At 42.3% G+C, this 27,999-nt stretch overlaps 1 protein-coding gene across 1 annotated transcript in view; it reads right to left on the bottom strand.

Moving 5' to 3' along the window:
* GPR176 (G protein-coupled receptor 176) overlaps window positions 1-20,394 on the bottom strand; it is an 88,090-nt gene extending 67,696 nt beyond the window's left edge. The window contains exon 1 of the mRNA XM_004274010.3: window positions 19,320-20,394. Coding sequence (XP_004274058.1) covers window positions 19,320-19,491 — 172 coding nt within the window. The 5' untranslated portion in view covers window positions 19,492-20,394. The remainder of the gene's footprint in view (window positions 1-19,319) is intronic.
* Between the last annotated feature and the right edge of the window lie 7,605 nt (window positions 20,395-27,999).

Here is a 27,999-nt window from a genome sequence, read left to right as displayed (position 1 = left end):
CCAGCAACCTCTGGTGTTCCCTGGCTTACAGATGCGTAACTCAATCTCTGCCTTCACCTCTTTCTCTGTTCCCCCATGTGTCTGTCTTCACTTTGCCTTCTTTTAAGGACACCAGTCATGTTGGATTAAAGGCCCACCCTACTCCAGTATGACCCCATTGAAAGTGCTTACATCTGCAATGACCCTACTGCCACATAAGGTCACACCCTGAGGTACTGTGGGTCAGGACTCCTACATATCTTTTTGGGGGGATAGGGGTGCACAACCCATAACACTTGGCTAGAGTCAAAATATTCTGTTTGTTGTTTTCAGACCTTATTCACATCCCCATTCCCACCACGGACAGGTGGAAGGATGGATGGTAGTTCCCTAACAGTTGATAGAAACTCCAGCGTACCACTCTGATCTCACACACCTAGGAGCCACCTGTCTCAGTATAGGCAGTCAAATGCCACCTGTAGCTCCCTGATGGCAACACTGCCTCTTAGCCACTCTCCCACAGGCAGCGTCATGGCCCCAGGCTGCTTCAGCAATCACTCTTTGTCTAGGATCCAAAAGCCTCTGAAAGCTATAGTGACATCCTCCTACACATTATGCTGCCAGGTTCAAAACGCTGCCTGTCTTATTTCACAGGCTTGCTCTAAATTAAATCAGGCTATAACGTATGTCCTTGCGGATATCCTATCAAGAGACCTGCTGTCCCTCCAGATATCTGCCTTTTATGAGCACCGCTCCCAGCCACTGGATATGACTGTGTGTATCTGAGTCCTGGCTGCGGGCAAAATTCAAGGTCAGGAAGCTCCTACGCATGTAAATCAAGATAGTAGCTATTTAATTAATTGTTCTGTTTAATTGTCCCCAAGCATCTCATTCAATAAACACTTACTGAGCACCAACTATATGCCAGGCACTCTTCTTGATGCTGGAGACACAGCAGTGCATTAAACAAATTCTGTATCCTCATGGCTCTGCATTCTAATGGAGAGAGATAGAACACTGAACAAGCAAGACAATCTCTAAGGTTGTAACTGCTGTAAAGGAAATAAACAGGATGATGTGATAGAAGTAGAGAGGGGACATCTGAGCTGCAATTTAAAGGATGAACACAAGCCAGCCACAGGATGTGTCTACGGAAGAACATTCCAGGGCAGAGAGAACAGCAAGGACAATGGCCTTTACAAGTATTGAACTTGGCATGTTCAACTGAAAGGTGATTCACAAACTATGTGGGAACTCTCTGCTTTGCTTCTTTCCACCTTCTGCCACTTTCTGTGTGCCTTCTGCCTTTGTACTGTCTTTTTTTTTAATTTTTATTTTATATTGGATCATAGTTGATTAACAATGTTGTGTTAGTTTCAGGCGTACAGCAAAGTGATTCAGTTATACATATACATGTACCTATTCTTTTTCAAATTCTTTTCCCACTTAGGTTATTACAGAATATTGAGCAGAGTTCCCTGTAGTATACAGTAGGTCCCTGTTGGTTATCTATTTAAAATATAGTAGTGTTTATATGTCAATCCCAAACTCCCAGTCTATCCCTCCCCCCAACCCTATAACCATGAAAAGATGCTCAACATTGCTAATTATTAGAGAAATGAAAATCAAAACTACAATGAGATATCACCTCACACCTGTCAAAATATCTACAAACAATAAATGCTGGAGAGGGTGTAGAGAAAAGGAAACCTTTCTACACTGTTGGTGGGAATATAAATTTGTACAGCCACTATGGAGAACAGTATGGAGGTTCCTTTAAAAACTAAAAATAGAGCTACCATATGATCCAGCAATCCCACTCCTGGGCATATTTCTGGGGAAAAAACATGATTTGAAAGGATACATGCACCCCAATGTTCACTGCAGCACTGTTTACAATAGCCAAGACATGGAAGCAACCTATATGTCCATCAACAGATGAATGGATAAAGAAGATGTGGTACATACATACAATGGAATATTACTCAGCCATTAAAAAGAATGAAATAGGGCTTCCCTGGTGGTGCAGTGGTTGAGAATCCATCTGCCAATGCAGGGGACACATGTAGGACCAGGAGGGTCCTACATGCTTCAGAGTAGCTGAGCCCATGTGCTGCAGCTGCTGAGACTGTGCTCTGGATCCCAGGAGCCACAGCTGCTGGGGCCCACACGCCTGGAGCCTGTGCTCTGCAGCGGGAGAGGTCGCCGCAGTGAGAGGCCCGTGCTCCACAACGAAAAGTAGCCCCCACTCGCCACAACTAGAGAAAGCCCATGTGCAGCAACAAAGACCCAACACAGCCATAAATAAATAAATAAATAAATAATTTATTTAAAAAAAGAATGAAATAATGCCATTTGCAATGACATGGATGGACCTGGAGATTATCATACGAAGTGAAGTAAGGCAGACAAAGACAAAAATCATATGATATAGCTTACATACAGAGTCTAAAAAAATGATACTAATGAGCTTATTTACAAAATAGAAACAGACTCACAGACTTCGAGAACGAACTTATATGAATTGTTTGTTTAACTTGACAATGCCCACATGAGTCTGGCCCAGGTTCTTCCCTGCACTTGAATGCCTGGACTTTGTGCTGACAAATCTCCTGCTGTCCCACCCATGCCCTGGGCTTGGATCAACTGAGGATATGCATTTCACCCCTCACAGAAGTGATCTGCTTCAACCATCCTGAGAGCTGGACGCTGGCCGTGGTGAAATTCAAAGCAGAAAACGGGGAGCAGCTCATTTCCCCAACCATATACCTGCCAGGCGTCTGTGGACGTCATCCACACCCCACAACTGACTGTGATAAGGGTTGTGTTTCCCAGGACTCAGCCACAGCCTTGCCCGCTGACCTCCCCAGAAGCTCTATAAACACTCTGGAAACAGAAGCCAGCTTATGACCCAGAGCCTGGTGAGCTCATCATCTCCTGGGACGCTGCATCTAACAATGGCAGTTTTCCCTTTTTCTAACACAGATAGATTTTTTTTTCTGGTCCCTAAATTTTTATATTAATTAACTGTTAATAACTATTTATGTGTAAGTAACTTCATTTTTTTTAAACAATGTTTAACTGAGAGAGAAAAAGCATCAGAAGCTCTGTGCTGATTCAGGACCAATGTCACTGATTTCCTGGTCCAGTAGAGTCTCCTCTGGGCTTCTGCCCCTGCACGTGCACATGCAGCTTCCAGCCTCCTCTACGTTCCTGGACGACTTTCCACTCCTGACCTCTTGCACTGCCAGACTTATAGTCACCCTCAGTGTCCATGAGCATCTCTCCAGCTGCCAGCCCGTCTCTGGTTCCTGGTCAACTCAGGGCTCTGGGTTTCGGCCACTCTTCTTTCCTGGGGATCAGACGTTCATGGCATCAGGCCCTGCCTGGCTGTGGGAGTGTGCTCACGAGCAAGTCACTCCCCCTCTGAACATGTTTACACAAATGCAGGATATGGTGACAACAATACTATAGAAATTAGTCAGGATATTTCTGCTGTGCGTGACAGGAAGCCAACTCACGAAAGTTTAAGCAAAAAGGGAGATGTTGGGTTTTTTTGCTTCATGTAATTGGAGAACACAGGTTCAGGACCTCGAGGGACTCACACAGTATCATCAGAATACTTTCTCTGTCTCCCTCCACCCTTCACCCTCCTCTCACCCTCACCTCTGCCCTCATTCTCTACTGACCAGATGGTTCTGGGCTTCCTTTATCCCTGCTTAGCAGCCCCTTTGAAAAAGAGGGCTTCTCTACCAGCATCTCTATATCAAGGGCTTTGACCAAGCTTAGATTCCCACGACCCATTCCTGGACTAATCACTGAAAACAGGTAAATAGGATCCTGGGACCAGCAAGGCCTGGGTCATGTGCCCACCACTACCTCCCAGGGTAGGTGTGGGGCTAAGCAGAGTATTGTGAGGGGCAGTCATATAAGGAACCACACAAAGTAGAAAGCAGTAAATACTACAGTTTGGTTCACTAAATATTCATTCCATAATCTTCCAACCATCTGCTACCCTCTGCTACAAAGGCTAGAAAGCTAAAATTACTACTTCGCAGACTGTCTTGCAGTTAGAGCACAGGCTTATATCCAAGTTCTGCCCAGCACATGTTCCCAAGAAAAGCAGGCATGATTAATGTGAGGTGGTGGCTGGTGCAGTCATCAAGTTTTCTCGTAAGTACAGGAGGATTACAGATACCTTCTGTTCTTCGGGGCCAGCTATGTCGTAGGGTTCTAGAGTCTAATCCCTACATCACTGGTGGTACATGACAACAGCTTCATTTCTGCTACAACTAGTGGTATGGCTGTGCATATTTCCTAACTGTGCCCCTAGCTCTGTAGCATCCAGGCTTGGTTCCCTGAATCCCATAAATTCTGTAAGCAACCTAATACCCTGAAAGAAATTTCTTTCTTCATCAACTGGCTAGTTTGGTGTAGAAGTAAAGCACCTTGCCCTGCTACATTATGCAAAAACGTGCACTTTAGGTTCCCTGGTCAGGAGAAAACAAACATACACCTGCTCCCTGAGCCCCACCCCTCCCCCAAAATAAAAACAGTAAAAAGACACAGGATCACACTATCTAGCTCTGGTCCCCAAAATAACTGAAATAATGAACCTTTCCTGTAACTTACTGACTCCTGATAAAAACAACTTTATTGTATTGCAACTTTGACTTTTACAGTGCTGCCATCCAAAGACATGACACTATCTTTGAGGTTACAACACTCACGTGAGATAACTGCTTTTTTCCCCAACACTGAACATAGGAACTGTAAATGTGGTCATCTTGTGGTTGCTTTCTTTTAAAATAACTGTTTGTTGTATATTTCATTTGTCAAGCCACTCCTTCAAAAACCTGAACTCCCTTGCAATCCGTCTTTGTAAATAAAATGTTTTCCTTTCCTGAATGCTTTTATAGCTGTCTTCTTTTGACAATAGGCTCTGTTGTTTGCAATTAAGAGCCCTGATAAATACTGGAAGGGAGGCTCCCCAGTGTATGAACATGAGTTGTTGAGGGAGGGCAGTGCTGTTAAGAGGGAAAGGATGCGTTGAGAAAATAAAAACGCAAAATTTGTGCCTACATTATTTCATAATTCATATTATGATTGACCGGAATAATGTGGTATTGTTATAAACTACAAAACCCAGTGTAAAGGTAAGGCTAAAGCAGTATTCTGATTGGTAGTTACCATTTGGCAGGTGAGTCAAGGGTACCTGCATTGCACAGGAAGCATCCATCTCCCATTAGCAAAACCCTCCTTGTCTTTCCCTATTAAAGACCCTCTATGAAGGTCCTAAACTGCCCACATATATTGTCTTCCTAGATAAGGTGACCATTACTTGGAAATCAACAATGCACACGGAGTCATCTATCCCTGCCACAGGTGCCGACTAAGCATCAACTGGCAAAAACCTGATTGCAGGCCAGCATCAGGCAGCACCACCAGGACACAGACAGGGAGGAAGTTTACACTAGATACCCAATTCAGTGTAGCCATCAGCGCTGGAAGAGAAGGAGGCAACTGGACTAGGGAGAGGCACGAGGGGAGATTCAAATGCACCTATAACATTTTATTTTTATAAAATAAAAAATATAGGAAACAAATATGACAAAATGTTGCCATTTGTTATTTCTGAAGGTGGGCTTGTCATTTGTTAATATTTTTTCTGCATTTTTAAAACCTCTCAAAAAAAAAAAAAAAAGAAGAGAAGCCCAAAAGAGAAACCTTATAGGTTTCATGCTTTGCCTCTACCTCTGTAATTTTGCCCCTCAGGAGAAACCTTTCATCAGAAATAATAATTTTTTTTAAAAAAATGAGTTCTAAAACTGATGTTAAACCATTACTAGAAATTTATTTTAAGTGCTAAGGTGCCTAGACATTAGTGGTTCAAATTAACCTGAAAGTTTTTCAGGTGTCTCAGATTTGGTGAAGCAAGTTTTCAACGTAGGCCCAAAAGAAGTTTCCAAGATTCCTCAGAATCAAGTGTGGCCACCAATGAAAATATTGCTTGAGTCCATTTGAAGGCATTTCCCTGGAAACTGCTTGTAAATGCAAAAGCAAAAGAAAACAACAAAATTCCTGAGCAGGAACATTCAAGAGTTTTTGGTTCTAGAGGCCTCCTGAAAGAAATCGTGTGTGTGTGTGTGTGTGTGTGTGTGTGTGTGTGTGTGTGTGTGTGTGTGTGTGTGTGTGTGTGTGTGTGTGTACATATTGGAGGGAGGGGGATGTTAATTAAGAGGGTTCAGGGCTACACCCTTGGCTTATTCAGTCTTGTCCATGCCTTACAGTGTGTTACAGGAAGCTTTATTTTGCTTATTTTCCCTTTGTCAGTAATCCTTTATAATGCCCTAGCCTCATGGTAGAATTTTAGTAGAATTAAACTAACACAAATCAAAACTGCATAATTGGGCTTCCCTGGTGGCGCAGTGGTTGAGAGTCCGCCTGCCAATGTAGGGGACACGGGTTCGTGCCCCGGTCCGGGAAGATGCCACATGCCGTGGAGCGGCTGGGCCCGTGAGCCATGGCCGCTGAGCCTGAGCGTCCAGAGCCTGTGCGCCACAATGGGAGAAGCCACACAGTGAGAGGCCCGCGTACCGCAAAAACAAAACAAAAAAGACTGCATAATTAATTAAGTCCTGCAATTACTAATTGACCTAAGTCTAGGAAAAGGAGTCATCCAGGACATAGTCAGTTACACAACAGGTATAGCACTAGTTCAAGTATAATGGTTAAAACTAGGTTTAAGACTATTTTGGTTAAAAATCCCAAGTGTGCCCCCAACCTCTATCCTATTAACCCTCAAAGTTGTGGGTTCTGCATTTAACCTAGGAGCTACATTCTCAGACACCCAGGAACTATGGGATTACAAGGAAAGAGAAAAAATTTTAATGTTTTATGAGTGTAAAATAACAAAAACACAAATTTTACTCACTCATCCATTCAATAAAAATTTACGGAAGTCCCACACTGTTTATCAGAAACAGGTATTTTAATATACATGGGTTTCAACACTCTTCTTTCAAAATCTCCCACTTAACTTTAGACTGCTTTACACTCCCCAGGTAACCCCCCGCCCGCAAAACAGGGATTCCATTCTTCATATCCAACTTGAATTTGTATATCATAAATATTCTATTCTAATATTTTGTAATCAGGTAGCTCTTCCATAAATAAATTTTTAAAAATATGCTATTAACCCTAATTTATGTTGACCCAAATGTTTAAAAAAAAACAACTCAGTTTGAACCATATGAAGTTGTAGTAAAAAAAAAAAAGGTCAAATGTTTGAAATGGTCAAATATCAGCAATATATAAACAAATATACATATTCTTAATGTTCTTATTTTTTACATACATTATCTCATTTTATTTTTTATTATATGAATATAGTACATGTTCATTTACCCATAAAGCCCATCCACATTATTAATATTTTGTTATATTTTTCTCTAGTCTATCTTACTTGCATTTTTTTGAATTTTATTTATTTTTTTATACAGCAGGTTTTTATTACCTATTTTATACATATTAGTGTATATATGTCAATCCCAATCTCCCAATTCATCCCACCACTACCCTCCCCCTGCCACTTTCCCCCCTTGGTAGCCATACGTTTGTTCTCTACATCTGTGTCTCTATTTCTGCCCTGCAAACTGGTTCATCTGTACCATTTTTCTAGGTTCCACATATATGCGTTAATATACAATATTTGTTCTTCTCTGACTTACTTCACTCTGTAAGACAGTCTCTAGATCCATCCACGTCTCTACAAATGACCCAATTTCATTCCTTTTTATGGCTGACATACTCTTAATGTTCATTAGTCTAGATTCCTAAACTTACTTGAGCTCACTTCCCTCATCCACTTTCTAACTTATTTTCCTTAATCTTTCAAGGTATTCTTATTCTGACCTGATGCCACCACCCCATTTGATGGTGGCATATCTCCTAGAATCAAATCTAGCAATCATCCCACCTTCTTTTTAATATGTTTTGCTTATTCGCCTACTTCCGATTCTGGCAACGTGGCAGAACTTAGAACACTGCTACAAACAACTAGAAGTGCTGGATAAAACAAAAGACATCTTTAAGTTCACAGCTGAGTTTATAAGAAATAAAAGGAAATCCCCAGTTGCCTAAAAGAGAGACCCGAGAGCTTGCACTGAGGAGTGATTTTCAGACCAGGAACTAGGCCCTCACAGCTAACTTTGGGTTTCAACACCCACACACAGACTGAATGAGCCTGGACCCCCCTGAAGCAGGTAGCTGGAATGGAAAGCCCTGCATAAATCCAGAATCCTCAAAGAGTGGCCACCTCAGTGAAAGAGAGAGTGAAAACTGTATCCTCTACCTCAGAGAGATGGCAAGGAAATGTGCCTGTTCCTGTGGTTGAGATCTTGGGCTAGTGACAACCCTGTAACACCTGGCAGGAGCAAACGTGAGACTGTTCTGGAGGCCACTTCTGCAGCCAAGACCTCACAGTCCCTTTCAGAAAAAGGAGATGGACTCACAATCAAAAACTTACAAACATTCAAGGAAATGATCCACCATAAGAGAGAATCAGCAGACACAATAAGCATCCCAAGATAACGATCTGAAATAATACATTTTAAATTATAAAAGAGGGAATTAAAACTATAAAAAAAAGAATAAGACACTAGTATCAACTGATACCCTCCTGCTCCTTTACATGCCAGGTGTATGCTTATACCCTCAACTTTTCTAAATGCCCTACATGCAATAACAGGCTTGCCTATATGATGATGTCACTAGAGGCTCCAAAAAGATCCACTCCACCCATTTCTCCTCAACACCTGTCAAATATATGAAATGCTCAACTTAGTCACCCTTTTTGCTTAAGATAGCAAACTTCTTTTTTTTAAAGTACCCTTAATAGTCAATGTATTAATGCAATAACATCTGTTAGCATGTACATCGAAAGTGGTTTATTTATTTAGCATGCCACCATGAAGGAATGGAATTCAATTTCTGTTAAGTTTGGAAAACAGAGGACAAGTAAGTAATTCAGGACAAGGTCACTGGGCACCCACAAGGACAAGAAGAAACCAAGAGGTATCTGAAAAGAGATGGAGTGAATACGAGAACATAAAAACTCTGAAAATGGGTGTTGATTCTCCGAAGATAGTTTTCTTACTTTTTAGTTTTGCCTAGGGTAAATCCTTACTTCTAAATTTCACCTAGAGTCACTCATGCCTTTCAGCCTAGCCAAAAATTCCTCTAAGTTTTTACACTTTATGACTGATAAAGACTTTCCGCCCAGCCAATCTGGAAGTTCCTCGACAATAAAATGGTTTTCACAATAGCTTCCAGTCACAACCAATCTAAATGGCGTGTTCAGAAAAATGACATGTAGAGAAACTCTTTGGCAAACTCTGCAGAAGAGATAATTTCAGAGACTTGGACACCCGAGAAAAACAAAGCCACATCTGTTTGTCCCCATTTTGAAACAAATTTCCTCCCTTCCTAAAAAATTCCACCCAGTAAAAAGGATATTTCTTGTAGAACCGTGAATATTTGGAGTTGAGACTTTAGGACCAAAAAAAAAAAAAATTTAATTAAAGATGAAAATTCCAAACAATAAATTAGTTGCTTTGTCTACCAGCATCAAAAATGTTCTACTGGGCTTCCCTGGTGGCGCAGTGGTTGAGAGTCCGCCTGCCGATGCAGGGGACACAGGTTCGTGCCCCAGTCCGGGAAGATCCCACATGCTGCAGCCGCAACAGTGAGAGGCCCGCACACCGCAAAAAAAAAAAAAAAAAAAAATGTTCTACTATACCTTAACTGTCAACATATGCAGACATACCCCAGAGATACTGTGGGTTCAGTTCTGGGCCAATGCAATCAAGGGAATACTGCAGTAAAGCGAGTCACATGGATTTTTTGGTTTCCCAGTACATATAAAAGTTATGTTTATACTATACTGTAGACTATGAAGTGTGCAATAGCATGTCTAGAAAAACAATGTACATACCTTAATTTAAAAAATACTTTATTGCCATATTTCAAAATTTTTCAATGGGTACATTTTATTCCAAACTCTTTAAAAATATCTACAAACTTTATTGTTCATACTACTTTACTAATTATACCTAATGGTGTTTGTAAAATAGTGTCTAAAAGAGAAAATCTATTTAATAGGTGTTCAGATATATCAAAAAAATACTTTATTGCTAAAAAATTCTAACCATCACCTGAGCCTTCAGCAAGCCATAATCTTTTTGCTGGTGAGGGTCTTGCCTCCACGTCGATGGCTGCTGACTGATCAGGGTGGTGGTTGCTGAAGGCTGGGGGGGCTGCAGCAGTTTCTTAAAACAAGACAACAGTGAAGTTGGCCACATCGATTGACTCTTCCTTTCATGAATGAGTTCTCTGTAGCACGTAATAATACCGTTTGATAGGATTTTACCCACAGAACTTCTTTCAAAACTGGAATCAATCCTCCCAAACCCTGCCACTGCTTTATCAACTAAATTTGTGTGATATTCTAAATCCTTTGTTGTCATTTCAAAAGTCTTCCTAGAATCTTCACCAGGAGTAACTTCCATCTCAGGTAACCACTTCCTTTGCTCATACATAAGAAGCAACTCTTCATTCATTAAACTTTTATCATGAGATTGCAGCAATTCAATCACATCTTCAGGCTCCACTTCTAATTCTAGTTCTCTTGCTATTTCCACCACAAATGCGATCACTTCCTCCACTGAAGTCTTGAACCCCTCAAAGCCATCCATGAGACTTGGAATCAACTCCTTCTAAACTTCTGTTAATTGTTGTTATTTTGACTTCTCATTAATCACAAATGTTCTTAATGGCATCTAGAATGGTGAATCCTTTCCAGGAGGTTTCAATTTACTTTGCCCAGAGCCATCAGAGGAATCACAATCCATGGCAGCTATAACACTACAAAATGTATTTCTTAAAGAATAAGACTTGAAAGTCTAAAGTACTTCTTGATCCATGGGCTGCAGAATGGATGTTGTGTTTGCAGGCATGAAAACAACATGAATCTCATTGTACATCTCCAACAGAGCTCTTGGGCGACTAGGTGCCCAAGAGCTCACTGTCAATGAGCAGTAATATTTTAAAAGGAATCTTTTCTTCTGAGCAGTAGATCTCAACAGTGGGCTTAAACTATTCAGTAAATTATAGCTGCTTCACTTTATTGTACAGCAGAAACTAACACAACATTGTAAAGCAATTATACTCCAATAAAAATTTAAAAAATAAAATGATAGCTCCCCCCCAAAAACAAATATTCAGTAAACCATGTTGTAAATAGATGTGCTGTCATTCAGGATTTGTTGTTCCATTTACAGAGCACAGGTAAAATAGATTTGGCATAATTCCTAAGGGCTCTAGGATTTTCAGAATGGTAAATGAGTATTGGCTTCAACTTCAAGTCATCAGCTGTATTAACCCCTAACAAGAGAGTCAGCCTGTTCTTTGAAGCTTGAAGCCAGGCATTGACTTCTCTCTAGCTGTGAAACTCCTAGATGGCATCTTCTTCCAACCAAAGGCTGTTTTTTCTACATTGAAAATCTGTAGTTTAGTGTAGCCACTTTCATTCATTATCTTAGCTAGATTTTCTGCATAACTTACTGCAGCTTCTACATCAGCACTTGCTGCTTCGCCTTGCACTTTTATGTTATAGAGATGGCTTCTTTCCTTAAACCTCATGAACCAACCTCTGCTGGCTTCAAACTTTTCTTCTGCAGCTACCTTACCTCTCTCAGCCTTCACAGAATTGAATAAAGTTAGGGTCTTGCTCTGGCTTAGGCTTTGGCTTAAGAGAATGTTGTGGCTGGTAAGATCGTCTATCCAAACAAAACTTTCTCCGTATCAGCAATAAGGCTGCTTCTCTTTCTTATCATTTGTGTGTTCACTGGAGTAGCACTTCTAATTTCCTTCAAAAACTTTTCCTTTGCATTTACAACTTGGCTGTTTGGCACAAGAGCCTTTTTTTTTTTTTTTTTTTGGCCTATTTCAACATTCGGCATGCCTTCCTCACTGAGCTTAATCATCTAGCTTTTGATTTAAAGTGAGACACATGCAACTCTTCCTTTCACTGGAGCACTTCGAGGCCAATGCAGGATTATTAACTGGCCTAATTTCAGTATTGCTGTGTCTCAGGGAATAGGGAGGCCCGAGGAGAGGGGGGGAGACGGGAATGGCCAGGCAGTATATTGGTCAGGACACACACAACATTATGGATTAAGTTTGCAGACTTACATGGGCACAGTTCGTAGCATCTGCAAACAATTAAAACAGTAACATCAAAGATCACTGATCACCATAACAAATATTATAATAATAATGAGAAAGTTTGAAATATTGTAAGAATTACCAAAATGTAACACACAAACACAAAGTGAACAAATGCAATTGGAAAAATGGAACCAAAAGACTTGCTCAACACAGGGTTACCACAACCTTCAGATTGTTAAAAAAACTCTATTATCTTTGAAGCATAATAAAGTGAAGCACAATAAAACAAGGTATACCTGTAAAAGAATATTATAACATTATATAAACACTGCTCTGATTGGAGAGGGTTACATTTCTAATCCTAAACAAAGGAGTTCTGTATTTCCTTAGCATGTGACCACAGACTGAGGTCCAGAACAAAACAGGATCAGATAAAAGAAAAAACAGTGGACCAAACTTTAGTCTTTCTGCTCCAATGAGCTCATTGCTGTAGAAACCTTTGTAAAGGTGAAATTGTTGCAATTATTCTTGGAGTTAGCTGCTTTAGATGACAGCAGTGTAGCAGAGTTATGATGTAGCCAGATCATTTACTAACATCCTAGCAGTTACAAATGACTGAGCCCTAACAGAGACAAGGCACATTAGCACACATGAAAAGGGGTCTAATTGATAGACTAGGTAGAAGAATCCAGGAAACACAGAAAAAAGCAATTAACTGATTATATTTAAGTATGTCTCTATTAATACACTGGATATGTCATTCATCTCCCTGCCTCTGGGAAAGTCTGTTTCTAGATTTTGGTTTTGTTTTTTTTTCTTTTTTTGGCCACGCTGCATGGCATGTGGGATCTCAGTTCCCTGAACAGGGATGCCACCCGTGCCCCCTGCATTGGAAGCACGGAGTCTTAACCACTGGACCACCAGAGAAGTCTCTAGATCATGTTTTTACAGCACATAAAGTAAATTGCCAGTGGGGGAAAATATTTATTTTCCTCTTACTTATTCCTTGTCAAAGGTTTATGAAAATCCTTCAGTGGGACAATGGTAACAAAAGTTTTCACAGGATCAACAAGAGTGCCAAGACAATTCGATGGGAAAAGAAGCGTCTTTTCAACAAATGGTGCTGGGACACCTAGTTCACAGTATGTACAAAAATTAATGTACATGGACCAAAGACCTAAATGTAAGAGCTAAAACTGTAAATCACTTAGAAGAAAGCATAAGAGTAAATATTCATGACTTTTGATTAGGCAATGGTGTCTTAGAAATGAAACCAAAAGCACAAGCAACAGCAAAAAATTTTAGATAAACTGGACTTCATCAGAATTTAAAACTTTTGTGCCTCAAAGGATACCAGTGAGAAAATGAAAAGACAACCCACAAAATGGGAGAAAATACTTGCAAATCATGTATCAATAAGGGTCTAGTACCCAGAATACACAGCTGACCCTTGAACAACACAGGTGTGAACTACATGGGCCCACTTATATGCAGATTTTTTTTACACTAAATACGTACTACAGTACTACATGATCCATGGTTGGTTAATTCTACGGATGCTGGAACCATGAATACAGAGGGCTGACTAAAGTTATGCTTGGATTTTTGACTGCCCAAAGGTCGATGGCCCTATCCCCCGCATTGCTGAAGGGTCAGCTGTAGAAGGAACTCTTACAACTCACTGACAGGAAGACAACCCAAGTTAAAAATGGGCAAAAGATCTAAACAAACATTTTTCCAAAGAAGATATGCAAATGGCCAATAAGAGCATGAAAAGATGCTCAACATCATTAGTCACTAGGAAAATGCAAATCAAAACCACAATGAGACACCACTTAACACCCACTAAGATGGCTATAACCAAAAAGACAAATAATAACAAACGTTGGCAAGGATGTGGAGAAATTAGAACCCTGATACAGTGTTGGTAGCAATAGAAAATGACACAGCCACTTTGGAAAGCAGTCTGGCAGTTCCTAAAAAAGGATAAACTTACAGTTACCATATGACCCAGAAGTTTCACTTTTGCTAAATACCCAAGAGAACTGAAAATATTATGTCCACACAAAAACTACACAAATGTTCAGAGCAGCATTATTAATAACAGCCAAAAACTGGAAACAACCCAAATGTCCATCAATTGGTGAATGGATAAAGAAAAGGTGGTATATCCATACAATGGAATATTATTCAGCCTCAGAAAAGGAATGAAGTATCTGCTACAACATGAATGAACCTTGAAAACATTATGCTAAGTGAAAGAAGCCAATTACAAAGAACCACTGATTTTATGACTCCATACATAAGAAATGTCCAGTAGAGGCAAATCCACTGAGACAGAAAGTAGATTAGTGGTTGGCTGGGGCTCAGGGTACTTAGGGAAAATGAGAAGCAACTACTAATGCGAATGTGATTTCTTTGGAGGGGGTGATAAAAATTTCCTGGGATTCCATAGTGGTGATGGTTACATAATTCTGTGAATATATTAAAAACCATTGACCTGTATACTATAATTGGCTGAAATGTGTAATATATGAATTTTAATCTTGATAAAGTTTTTTAAGTTTTCATAGAATTTAATTTCCAGAAGAATTGGAAAGTAGAAGCTGTCCATTGAAGGCCTAGAAAGGAGAAGCAAAGGGTTACCAAAAGTATTTCATTCACATGGAGGCCAGACTGCTTTCCTGTGCTTAACGTATTACATTACAAAACAGTGGGGTGGCAGAATGCATACAGCATATGGAAATCAATGGCAACATGAGGCAGTTTGAGTCAGTATATTAGGAGTTCATCTACTCAGGCTGATAACTATTGACCTCACCATTTCAAACTCCTTAGGTCAATTCAGGACACCTTATTCTTGATGTAGTCTACTACATTTCTAGGCACACCAGAAACAGAAAAAGCAGGTATAATAAGGCTGTTGATAGTTACATTATCATTGGCTATAATTATGGCCAATATATTTGTTATCATATATTGTTTTATATATATATATAGAGACTGTTGACATTACATTACTATTGGCTATAATTATAGCTAACATATTATTTATATAATTATGAAAAACATCCTAGTAATTATGCATTATGAGCACAAACTGGTAGTAACATTGTTTCTATCAAACATTTAACTAAGGAACTCCAAGAATTATCCAGCTGTTATCTGGTTAATTTCAACTAGTATCAAAAGCACAAGTATATTTCTGTCAAACAAGTACCATGAACACTGCTGGTGCCCAATATAACTTAGTTGACATATTATAGACTACCATGAGCAAAAACGGTGTTTCTCCATATCACCTGTGAAATCAATTCAACAAGTAACCGCCCCCCCCTTTCCTTTGAAATGATTACTTCAATAACCACCTCAAGGAATCAGACAACAGACAACTTGGACCTTTACTTGGGGTCATCAACTTCCCAAAGGTTCACTACAGACTATTGCTAAGGAAAAGGGACACAGGTTAAACACAGAGACCATACATACAGTGGTTTGGCAAGAGGAAGGCAGGCCGATTTCTCTATTTTAAAATAAATTTCAGGGTAGGAGACATACTTCTTGGCTGTTGTCTACAGTGCTGATTTTCTTTAAATAAGAGCAAATGCATTTATAAAAATCTCCTAAATGCCTCCAATAATGATAACAACAGATAACAGGCAATTTGTCCAGAAGGAGCTTAGAGGTAACAGACTAGGTCACAACCACTGACCTTTTTCAAGTCAAAGCACCAGAGAGGGGTCCAGCTTTCCAGGCACTTGGATTGTGAATCCAAAGACAGTGGGGAAAAAGAAAGAGAAAGATCAACTCTGAGGAGTAAAATGCAAAACATTTATTGGAAATGATGGTTCCAATTCTTTCTGAGTCCTTGATTTCACACTGGTCACTACTAAAAGTGGTGTGCGCCATACATTTATCAAAGGGCAATCTAAATTATTTGACTCTCTTTCAAAATCTATGGTATATCTGAAGATATTCCAAGATGTTGCATAAAGAAGGCTGAGACACTAGCTCACACAACTCTTCAAAAGGCATTATTTGAACAATATTATATATAATTCTCGAGTTCATTTTCAACACAGCAAATAACGTCCCCTATGGTTGGATATATTATAGTTATTAAAAGTTGTTGGGGATTTTCCCTCATACAGGGCACTAAAACACTTTTCAAAAAGAGCTGTAAGATGTCAACCGTACAAAGAAACTATTTTCACATAATAGTAGGCCTCTGGAAATCCCAATGAAAAATTCTATGTAGAGAATATGGGAAGTATGTTTGAATTTATGTAAAGGGAAAAAACTCATTTGTCCATGTTTGGGCACAGAGGAAACAAGTAGATTAAACCAGTGTCATATGCTATTCTAGACACTATTCCATCCTCCATTTACTTTTCAGCCTTCTAGATTCTTCTGGGATAATTTTTCTCTATTTTTGGGCTTCATGAAACTAGGCTTCCCAAGTTTATTTGCCTTGCAACTGACTGCACATGGCTTTGGAACTTAAGCTCTGAGCCTCAACTGGCATTACCAGGATTTGATGACATAGATATGTCTGTATGGGTCAAATTCTCAGAGAACAATGAATCAAGAATACCAGAACAAGTGCACAGTGCAATGTTACGTAGTTAAGCTTTTAAGAAAACCAGACATGCCTTTCAATTTTGCACAAGTTCTCTGACTTTTGATTTCTAGAAATTTAACCATATTTATACTTTTTCTGAAAATAAAAAGGAGCAAATGAAAGTCTCTTAGGAGGGCCTAAGTCATGGGTAAGGGGGAATCCTCGCTAGGCCAAGTCAAGCATAACCAAAGATCACGGGCAAAAATCAGTCTCCTCTCTGAAGACATCCACAGAAGCAGTTTTTGCATGTCAATTAAAGTGCTGTGTGGAAAAAGAGTTGAATTAAGGGCAGATTTACCTAGGAATTCCTGTATCCAATGCAAGTTACCAGAATTGAAAGTACATGGGGGGCTACCCTGGCATCGCAGTGGTTGAGAGTCCGCCTGCCGATGCACGGGACGCGGATTCGTGCCCCGGTCCGGGAGGATCCCACATGCCGCGGAGCAGCTAGGCCCGTGAGCCATGGCCGCTGAGCCTGCGCGTCCGGAGCGGAGCCTGTGCTCCGCAACGAGAGAGGCCACAGCAGTGGGAGGCCCGCGTACCACAAAAGAAAGTACATGGGAAGCAGAACATTTGTTAAATGTGCACTATTTACTCCGCCCTGTATACACATGCTGTTCTATTTCAATAGTATTCAAATTTTTAGTCAAACTATGAGAAAATTTCTCCTGGCACCATTGTTCTTCAGGGTTAAAGTTACCAATGGGAGAAACAAAACAAAACAACCAAACTCTCTCTCTCTCTCTCTCTCTATATATATATGCAGAACAAATGCAGACATAAAAATGCAGCCACTTCTACTGCCTCCCCAATAACCTACTCTTTAAGTAAATGTGACAATACTAGAATTTAACGCTCAAAAATCTACCGTGCAGGGCTACCCTGGTGGCACAGTGGTTGAGAGTCCGCCTGCAGATGCAGGGGGCATGGGTTCGTGCCCTGGTCCGGGAGGATCCCGCATGCCGTGGAGCGGCTGGGCCCGTGGGCCATGGCCGCTGGGCCTGTGCGTCCGGAGCCTGTGCTCCGCAGCGGGAGAGGCCACAATAGTGAGAGGCCCGCATACCGCAAAAAAAGAAAAAAAAAAAAATCTACGGTGCACTGTGCCTGGTACCCAGTAGGCGTTCAGTGTTTGCTTGTTAAATGAATACTGAAAATATCTGGGACACAAGCTTTCGCTTTGTTTATGTGCATTTACATTCCACTCATAAAAACACACTGTAACATACACACACAAGTCTACACATAGCCCCACTGATGTCAACTCCTGAAAATGCCCTCATGACAAAAAATGGAAGATAAATATTACGCTAGAGTGGGACAGGATGATGACAATTAGAGAAGCTGCGAAAGTAAAATTCTAAACACAATTCTTCCATAGTCTTTTTTGTATTACATTGTGTTATTTATTCTTTCTTTTTCTCTTTCTTAAAATTGAAGTATAGTTGATGTTTTATAGTCTTTTTGATGTCGGGTATCTTCGTTTCCATGATAATTCACAGGTGTCTACAAAAAAGTAATCTATTCCTACTATGAAACTTTAGGACTGCTCTTGGCCATAATATCGCACATAATTACGAACAATCTTTTTACATCCTTATAAAAGGCACATCAGAGAATTCATATTTTAAAGGAAGCCACATATTTACAAGTAATATGCAACATGTTCAACAAATGTCAACAAGAATTTATATTCATTGTATCATTTATCATATAAAGAGTAGCTACCAGAAGTACAAGTAATTCTCACACTAGTGGACATTTTTACTAACCACTCATTTCAGTTCGTTGATCTTTTCTTTCCCTAACAAGTATTCCTAAATTTCTTGTGTGTGGCATTTTGTGTTTTTTATCCTGTCTTTATGCTGTACTTCAGAATAAACAAAAAATAGGGAAAGAAGTAGATTGGGATTTGTTTTGTTTACGGGTTTAAAAATATTTAAGGCAACATAGAGTTTAACTCCACAGGTTTGTTTACCAGCAGGTTGCTGTTCCAAAGAAGCCAGCCATTTAAAAAACGCGCAAAATAAGGCTCGCAAAAAAAAAAAAAAAAATTATATACAGGGAATAGATGGAGCGCAAAACACATCAGTCACCAGCAACAAAACAGAAGCTTCATTGCTCGCTATCTGTAAACAAGAGGTCGGGCCAGAGCTCCGTCCTGGCACCCGGGAGGTAAGGCATGTGATAGGCACAACCCCGTGCCCATCCCTAAGCGTTCCGCAAGGGCCGCCTAGGGCCCAGGACCAGGCAACCCACCCTCCAGCCGGGACCAAGCCCTACCGGAATTCTGCTTCCAGCTTGGGGGCTGGAGTCGACCCTCCCTGCTTAACTTCCCTGCAGATACCCTGACGTTCTTAAACCTCCTTCAACTATCTGCACTTTTGCCACGCACCCCGAAACCCACGGCGGCTCTGGCGACCTCCGAACCCGGCTCTCCGAGCCTGCGCCCTCGGGGAAGCCCACCCGGGAGGCGCCCCCGCGGGCGGCTTACCGAGCAGCGAGCCTATGAAGATGACGACCTGCACGGTGGTGGTGAACTGACGGTACAGCTGCGCCTCGCCGAACTCCCCGAGCGCGCTGCGGTTGGCGCCCTCAGACCCGGCGCCCGACGCGTTGCGCGGCTCGCTGGCGTTTCGGGAAATCCAGCTGCTGTTATGCCCCATGGCGAGGCTGGAGCTCCAGCTCCGTCTTAGCCCGCCCGTGCGCCCGCCTCGGACCTCCGCGCCACTCTCTCCTGCCTCGAGCGCGGAGGAACACGCGGGTGCCTGGTGGAGATCTGGAGAACCCGGAGCAGCCGCGGGTCCCCTCACGTCTCCACATCGCCAGCCCCGGCGCCCGGGAGGCGGGGAGCGGAGAGGGCGAGGCTTCGCCCCATGCCCGTTCCCTCCGGGGTCCCCGTCAGCAGCCACATGAAGGCGGCACGGTCAGAGCCCGCCGAGCGTCGTCCGTCCCTCCTCCCGCGTGGTCAGCGCGTCCAAGCCCACTTAGCAGACAGAGAAACACGAGAGGCATTTGATGGTCAAGGAGGGCGCTCTCCGCTCCCGCCGCCCTCTTCAACCTCTGCTTCTGGCCACCCCCGGGGCAGCCCTCTCGAGTCCCCTCCGGCGGACGGGCTCAGCCCCTCTCCTCAGAGGGAAGAGAACATTGGACTGCAGCCTTTTTTTCAGTCCTGCTGGCTTCGAGGCTACGTGGCGATGGGAAACCCGGAAAATGCCCAAGTCAAATGCTCGGAGCCCCGAAGGGACCTGCTGGTCCCCACGCCGCCCATGGCCAGGGTGGAATTCCCCGAACCTCCCCAATAGCCTCGCCGTCAGCGCCCGACAGTCCCCCAAGACGCCCGCGAGGGCTTCTCCGGCCCAGCCCCTCGCTGGGGGTTCCGACCTCCTGCCTCGGCGCGGGATGCAGGGACCTCGTTCCGCAGACCCTTTGCCTCTGCACGGCCCAGTGCCTCCTTTCCTGGCCCCGCTCCGGCCCTCGGCTGCAGGGAGAGAGCCTCCAGACTTTGCGGGGACACAAGAAGACACCCCTAGAAGGGAACAGACACTATCTGCGATATCGCCAAACAGCCTGCTCGCGCTTGAGGCGGCTGAGGGCGCGCGGCCCGCGGGGCGATCACGTGGCATGCGTGGCCCCGCCCCTACGCCCAGGCTGCCGTGGGCGGGGAGGGACGGCGCCATCTTGCTCCCCTCCCACCACGATCGTGATAGCCAGGGCGGAGAGCGTGGGAGGGGCGGAGGATCCACGTCTGGCTGCGGTGCAGAAGCTCGCGGCTCCTCCGGGGCTTCGCCTCGTTTACTGCTGTCATTACTGCTCCTTATCTCGTCAGCTGGGGCTGCCTGAGGCTGATAATTCCACATCGTTGGCACCTGGGCAAGGAGCCCAGCCTCCTCCATCGGGCCTTGGGTGTAGCTGAAGCAATTAAGAAAGATGGGATTTAGAAATACAGTGACCGGTTTCCTGGGCCTTTTCATTGAGTCTCATTTCTAAAATGTACACAATACAACCCGGTTGGGTGGATTCTGGGAATGAAGAGTTGGGGAGGGAGCAACTTCCTGCGGGCTGATGCAAACGGTTGGGAGGCCGGGATGAGCGAGTAAACAAGAAAAAATGGTAAAGAGAAGCCGAATAGGAAAAGGAACAGGTATGGATGGCATCCAGAGAGAGGATCAAGGGAAAAGAGAACGGGAGAAATTAGAAGAAAAGACAACTAAAATTTTGCCTGGTTTGACCTTATGAGAACTGTTTCTTTTTAATGAGTGAAGGACACGGTAGAGGGCTTTGACAAATGGACTGGTAGGACTAGGTCCCACTGCAATAACTCTTAGGAATTGATTAAAATTACAGAGTTATTTCTTGGTTATCTCAAGGCTGATCGTGCTACCATAGGGCTACTTCACTTTCCCTATTAACCCTTATTACTTATTCTTCTTGAAAGGGCGAAGGTCCATGTCTTGTACATCTTTGGATTCTCAAAATACCTGCACATAATTCTCTATGTAAGCAGGTATTTTGAACATTTTGGAGACAAAAAGAAAAAGAGGGCTTCCCTGGTGGCACAGTTGTTGAGAGTCCGCCTGCCGATTTAGGGTACATGGGTTCGTGTCCCGGTCTGGGAAGATCCCGCATGCCGCAGAGAGGCTGGGCCCGTGAGGCATGGCCACTGAGCCTGCGCGTCCGGAGCCTGTGCTCCGCAACGGGAGAGGCCACAACAGTGAGAGGCCTGCGTACCGCAAAAAAAAAAAGAGAGAAATGAAAGGAAAATTAATGATAAACTGTATTTTCAAAACAAAAATAAGTCAGGCTTCCCTGGTGGCGCAGTGGTTGAGAGTCTGCCTAACACTAAGGGGACGCGAGTTCTTGCCCTGGTCCGGGATGATCCCACATGCCGCGGAGCGGCTGGGCCCGTGAGCCATGGCCGCTGAGCCTGCGCGTCCGGAGCCTGTGCTCCGCAACGGGAGAGGCCGCAACGGTGAGAGGCCCGCGTACCGCAAAAAAAAAAAAAAAAAAAAGTCATTTCCAGCAGTTAAAATTTGTTCTGGGAGTCCAAACATATTTTTCAAGATGAAACCCCTTACACTGTAGTCACTACAAAACATAATTTATAATAATTCAGCACACTCCTTAGGAAAGGTTAGGGAAGATGTGTAAATGAGTTGTGTAGTGACAGTTGTAAAAATACCCCTTTACCCACCGTCACCTGCCATCCCTATTCAAAACTACTAAAAAGGATTGGGATAAATGTGTAGAAAACATTTTTCAATTTTTCAGATGTAAAGAGTGTTTAATAAAGCAAGAAACCTCTCATTTTGTATTCCAAGAAGATACCAGTAAATTCTCTCCAGCCCCTAAATTGGTGTTAGGGTTTGGGGTTAGTTGAGTCAAGAAATAACCTGATAGGGGCTTCTCTGGTGGCGCAGTGGTTAAGAATCTGCCTGCCAATGCAGGGCACACGGGTTCAAACCCTGGTCCTCGAAGATACCACATGCCACAGAGCAGCTAAGCCTGTGCACCTGAACTACTGAGCCTGCGCTCTGCAGCCCGTGAGCCACAACTAGTGAGCCTGAGAGCCACAACTATTGAACCTGTGCACCTGGAGCCCACGCACCACAGCGAGAAGCAGCCCCAGCTCCCTGCAACTGGAGAGGGCCCACACGCAGCTATGAAGACCCAATCGCAGCCAAAAAAAAAAAAAAAGAACCTGATAAACTGAGGGGTCACCGTGATCCTCAGACTTGAGGAAGGATTGCCTTGTGACAATATAGGACCAAGGATGAGATCAGAATGGTATACTTCTTATGGCCATGGGCTATATGAAATTTTCACTGATTACGAGATAATTTAATATTGATGTAAGAAGGGGGAAAGGGGGGGCGGTGGGATAATTGGGAGATTGCAATTGACATAAATACACTATTGGTACTATGTATAAAGTAGATAACTAATGAGAACCTACTGTATAGCACACAGAACTCTACTCAGTGCTCTGTAGTAACCAAAATGAGAAGGAAATCCAAAATTGAGGGGATATATGTATACGTATAGCTGATTCACTTGGCTGTACAGTATAAACTAACACAATATTGTAAAGCAACTATATTCTAATAAAAAAATAAGATTGATGTAAGCGATTGGACATGATTTAAATATATGTCAAATGTCTATAGTAGTGTTATTTATACCTGTCTGCTCATCACAAACTTAGTGGCCTAAATTACAACAGCAATCACTTATTCTGTTCACAAATATGCAATTCTGGCAAGACCCAATGGGACTGCTTATCTCTGCTCCACATGATATCAACTGGGCCAGCTCAAAGTCACAGCCAGGGTATGGAATCTGAAGGCTTGTTAACTAACATGTCTGGCAGCTGATGCTGGCTGTTGTTGGGACCTCAGCTGGGCCTGTCAGCTGGAATGCTTATATGTGGCCTCTTCCTGTGGCTGCTTGGCTTTCTTACAGCGTGGCAGCTATGTTCCAAAAGTGAGCATTTCAAGATAAGAGTCCCAAGAGGACAAGGCAGGAAGGTGGCCGACTTTTATGACTCATCTCAGAAGTCACAGAACATCACTTCCACTGTACTCTATTTGTTGAAGCAGTCAAAAGCTGCCACATATAAGGGGAAAGGACAGAGACTACACCTCTCAGTGGAGGCAGTGTCCATCATATTGTAAGAACAGCAGGTGGAATGAGATTGTTGCAGTCATTTAAGGAAAATAAAATCTGCCATAACATCTGTTTTCCTTTTATCAAAAAAATCCTTCCAAAGTTCTCATTTTTAGATTTTTTTTTTGGAATGGAACCAGAAGAGGTCAAAAACCACATAAATTAATTACAGTCCTCTTCAGTTACTGACCATGTACAGGTATTACAGGGATATGAGCTAGCCAATATTAACACCTGGCAGCAAACTGGTACACAGCCATAGCTGAAGGCAGGTGATTAGGACCACCAGCCCACATATTTATGTGCTAGCTAATTTTTATCCAAAACTTTCTGGAGCTACACTAAAAGCAAATAATAGAAAATGGAATAAAAAAATGGGCAACCTCTGGCTCTTAGATAGTGCTTAGTAATTTTTCCTTACATTTTTGTCCCATAATGAATAGTATAAGAAGGCATTCTCCCAGCTTAAAAACACTTTGCGTTCCCAGAGTTTTAAAGTTAGTTCTGTAGTGCTCAGGATCCATTTCCCTATAGAAATAATAAACAGGATGATAGGGTTCCCAGGCAGAGTGGGGCAAAAAGAAGGAAAGGCTCTGGGGATTAAGGACTCCCAGGGAGGTCCTACTCAGTTTGTAGGTCTACCTAGCTCTCCAAAGGTCTACTTTCTTCACAGTGTTTAAAAGAATTACTCTTCTCCTTGTGCCAGCAGTCCACTCATTTAACTAATGTTAATGCCCTGTGCTGGGAAGGCAGGAATACAGAAATGTGGAATAGAACAGATTCTCGAAGCTTTCTCCAATCACCTGTTCCTTAATCATATACCTCCTGGGATTTGCTTAGGGATTTTACCTCTTATAACCATGGGAAAATAGGTATGGTGGTTAATTTAATGTGTCAACTTGATAGGGCCACGGTTGCCCAGATATTTGGCCAAACATTATTCTGGGTGTGTCTATGAGGATATTTCTGGATGAGATTAACATTTGAATCTGTAGACTGAGTAAAAGGATTGCCTTCCTTATTGTGGGTGAGCCTCATCTAATCAGTTGAAGATCTGGCTAGAACATAAAAGCTGAGTAAGAGAGGATTTCCTCTGCCTGACAACCTTCAAGCTGGTATATAAGCTTTTCCCTGCCTTCAAACTTGAAACATTGGCTTTTCTGAGTGTTAAGCCTGGTGGCCTTCAGACTGGAAGGACACCATCAGCTCTCTTGGTTCTCAGGCCTTTAGACGGGACTAGAACAACACCATCTACAATCCTGGGTCTCCAGCTTGCCAACTGCCGATCTTGGGACTTAGCCTCCAAAACTGCATGATGATAAATCTCTGTGGTAACTTTTAAAAGCCTATTTCCGGGCTTCCCTAGTGGTACAGTGGTTAAGAATCCGCCTGCCAATGCAGGGGACACGGGTTCAAGCCCTGGTCTGGGAAGTTCCCACATGCCGCGGAGCAGCTAAGCCCTGCGCCACAACTACTGAGCCTGTGCTCTAGAGCCCGCGAGCCACAACTACTGAGCCCACGCACCACGTCTACTGAAGCCTGCGCACTCTAGAGCCCGTGCTCTGCAACAAGAGAAGCCACCACAGCGAGAAGCCCGTGCACCGCAACAAAGAGTAGCCCCTGCTTGTGGCAACGAGAGAAAGCCCGCGCACAGCAACGAAGACCCAACACAGCCAAAACTAATAAATAAATAAACAAAAATTTTAAAAATTAAAAAAAAAAGCCTACTTCCTTCTCTGTTTTTTCTCTTACACTCCCATGGTGTGGTGATAGGCAAAATTTACGTGTAGGTGCTAATAACATCTTTCCAAACCTATAGAATGAAATAGGATCCATTTATGTTCCAAAGAATTCCTGGATTCCAACTTTCTTGGGCATTTATTGAAGAGCAGGAAGGGAGCTGAGTAGGGGACAGAAGAGATGGAATAGGACTTGGGATAATTGCAAAGCCCAAGGGGAAGGTGGGGGGAAGTAAGGAGGAGCCTATGGGTTTATTTCCCCTTCCTTCTTCCTTTTCATCATGGAAGGTCTCTTCCTCCTGCCTCCTGTCCCCAACACTACACTCTCACATGTCCCTGCATGGCCTCTCACTAAAGATGGAGAGAAGAGAAAAGCTGGAAGTGTTTTGAGTTGGTAAGCCCAAGCAGCAGTGTGCTGAGGAAAGAGGGATCCTTATGGCCCCAGGCTACCCATCTGGAATAAGTAGTTCTATTTCCAAATGGCTAATTCTATACCTATACAAAAGACACAGACAATGCAGGTTATTATGTAAACATTACTAGTGTTCAATGGTATCTCATTCTCCTCTTTTTCCGGGCACACAGAAGACTGTTTTTCTTGGCTGTCCTTGCAAATGGGCAGGGCTATGTGACTATAATGACTAATGATATGTGATCAGAAGTGACGAGTCATTTCTGAGCTGTGGCAGTGAAAAGCTTGTTGTGATTTTCAAGTCTCTCTGCTGCCCTGCCATTGTGATTGTGGAAGGGGACTTGTGTTGAAGAGTTGAAATATTGAAGCAGCCTGTGTTTCTGAGCTACCATATTGTGGCGGGGGGGGGGGGGTTGCGGATGCCCTAGAGACCACCCAGACATAACAACAAATTTTATATAAGCAAGGAATAAATCTTTATTATACTAAACAACCAAGATTTTTGGAGCTGCTCATTATCACAGTATAACCCAGCCTATCCTGGCAGATAGAGTCATGAAAACTGGGGCCTGCAAAATTTAAGACAGCATAGACTTTATTTCCTGGGAATGGAAGATATTGAGTTAGGGCTTAAAAAAAAATCTCTGTGTATATTGGTGGCAATAAGGATATCCTAGGTCCTTGTAAAATGAAAGTGGTAGCTGATAATAAAGTCTCTGGGCATCTTTGAATTGAACTACTGGAATATTTCATGTCCAAAAACATACTGGTCTCCAATAAATTTATGTCACTTAAATAACTTTTTTGGGGGAGTACTTAAGCTTAGTATACTCAGATTGTCTCTTTACACAGGCAAACCTACCAACTCCCTCAAGATAAAGAGTCTAGTATCCGGGGCACAGGGAAGGTGGGCAGTATGATGTTGGTGTCAGTTTGACCTGGGTTTGAATGCCTGCTCCCCTATTTCCACTTGTGACACTGGGCAGTTACATGACCTCTCTAAGCTCAGTTTCCTCCTCTACCAAATAGTGATAAAAACGCCTATATTGCAAGGCTGTTTAGAGGACAATAAAATACCAAATTAATGAAAATCTCTAACAGTACCTGGCACATCATAGGAAATCAATGAAACGTAACTATATAAGATTGATTCCAGTTTATTGATGCTTAAAGACAACAAATATCAAAAGGGAAAAAAAGCATCATCTTTCAACATTTTAAAGAATTCTCTCTTTGTAGATATAAATAAAGCACTGCCTAACAAGTCCTGTATTTCAAAAAACGGAAGAACCACTTACTTTGCAATTAACAAAGGACAAAATGGCTTTTGGTTAAAGATTTAGAAGTCTACAATTTAACCCTTACACTATTGGGCTAAATACGTTTACTTTATGGTTCTTAGTTTGGGGTATGTTAAATTACCATCAAAGAAATTATCTGTTGGGCTTCCCTGGTGGCGCAGTGGTTGAGAGTCCACCTGCTGATGCAGGGGACACGGGTTCGTGCCCCGGTCCGGGAAGATCCCACATGCCGCGGAGCGGTTAGGCCCGTGAGCCATGGCCACTGAGCCTGCGCGTCCGGAGCCTGTGCTCCGCAGCAGGAGAGGCCACAACAGTGAGAGGCCCACGTACTGCAAAAAGACAAAAAACAAAACAAAAAAAACAAACAACAAAAAAAGAAATTATCTGTTTAAAAAAGCTAATACTAATAATTTACTAATTATCGTAAGTAATGTAATTAGTATAATAATTTACTAATTATATTTACTAATAATTTGCATATTCCAAATTATCTCAATATGTGGACTGGGAAATGGTTTTCTACTGATATGAATCTATAACTCCTAATGCAGTTTCCTAATCTGTAATAGTCCTTGCACCTATAGATTGCTATTAAATTCATCAAAAATATCTGGAAGGTGAGAGATTGAATACCCCTTCCCCCAGAAAGCCTCAGTAATTTCATATACACAGACACATAGACACATGCACACACACATCTACACATAGTGATTATAAAGCAACCTGACTAATTTTTTAATAGCAAGTATGCCAAAACTAAAATATCCATGAATATTATCACCTTTAAAGGAGTCACCTTGGGAAGTGTTTAACTGTTGAAGAATATCTTAACACTTATTTGGGACTCTCTTTTATAACTAACTTCAGAAGTTGGAATATTCTTTCCTGTATCATAAAAGGAAACATTCTTTTGCTGATGGTAACAAATATGTCCTTTAAGAATAAATTTGAATTTTCTGATAGAGCCAAAAGTTATCTAGGACCAATTCTGGTGAATTAAGTGAACAAGACAGTATCTTCTTTGCTAAAAGATGAGATATGACTATAAAATACTAC

The sequence above is a fragment of the Orcinus orca genome, chromosome 2 (assembly GCF_937001465.1).
Source record: "Orcinus orca chromosome 2, mOrcOrc1.1, whole genome shotgun sequence".
Lineage (NCBI taxonomy): Eukaryota > Metazoa > Chordata > Mammalia > Artiodactyla > Delphinidae > Orcinus > Orcinus orca.
This window is presented reverse-complemented; position numbering and strand designations above follow the sequence as displayed.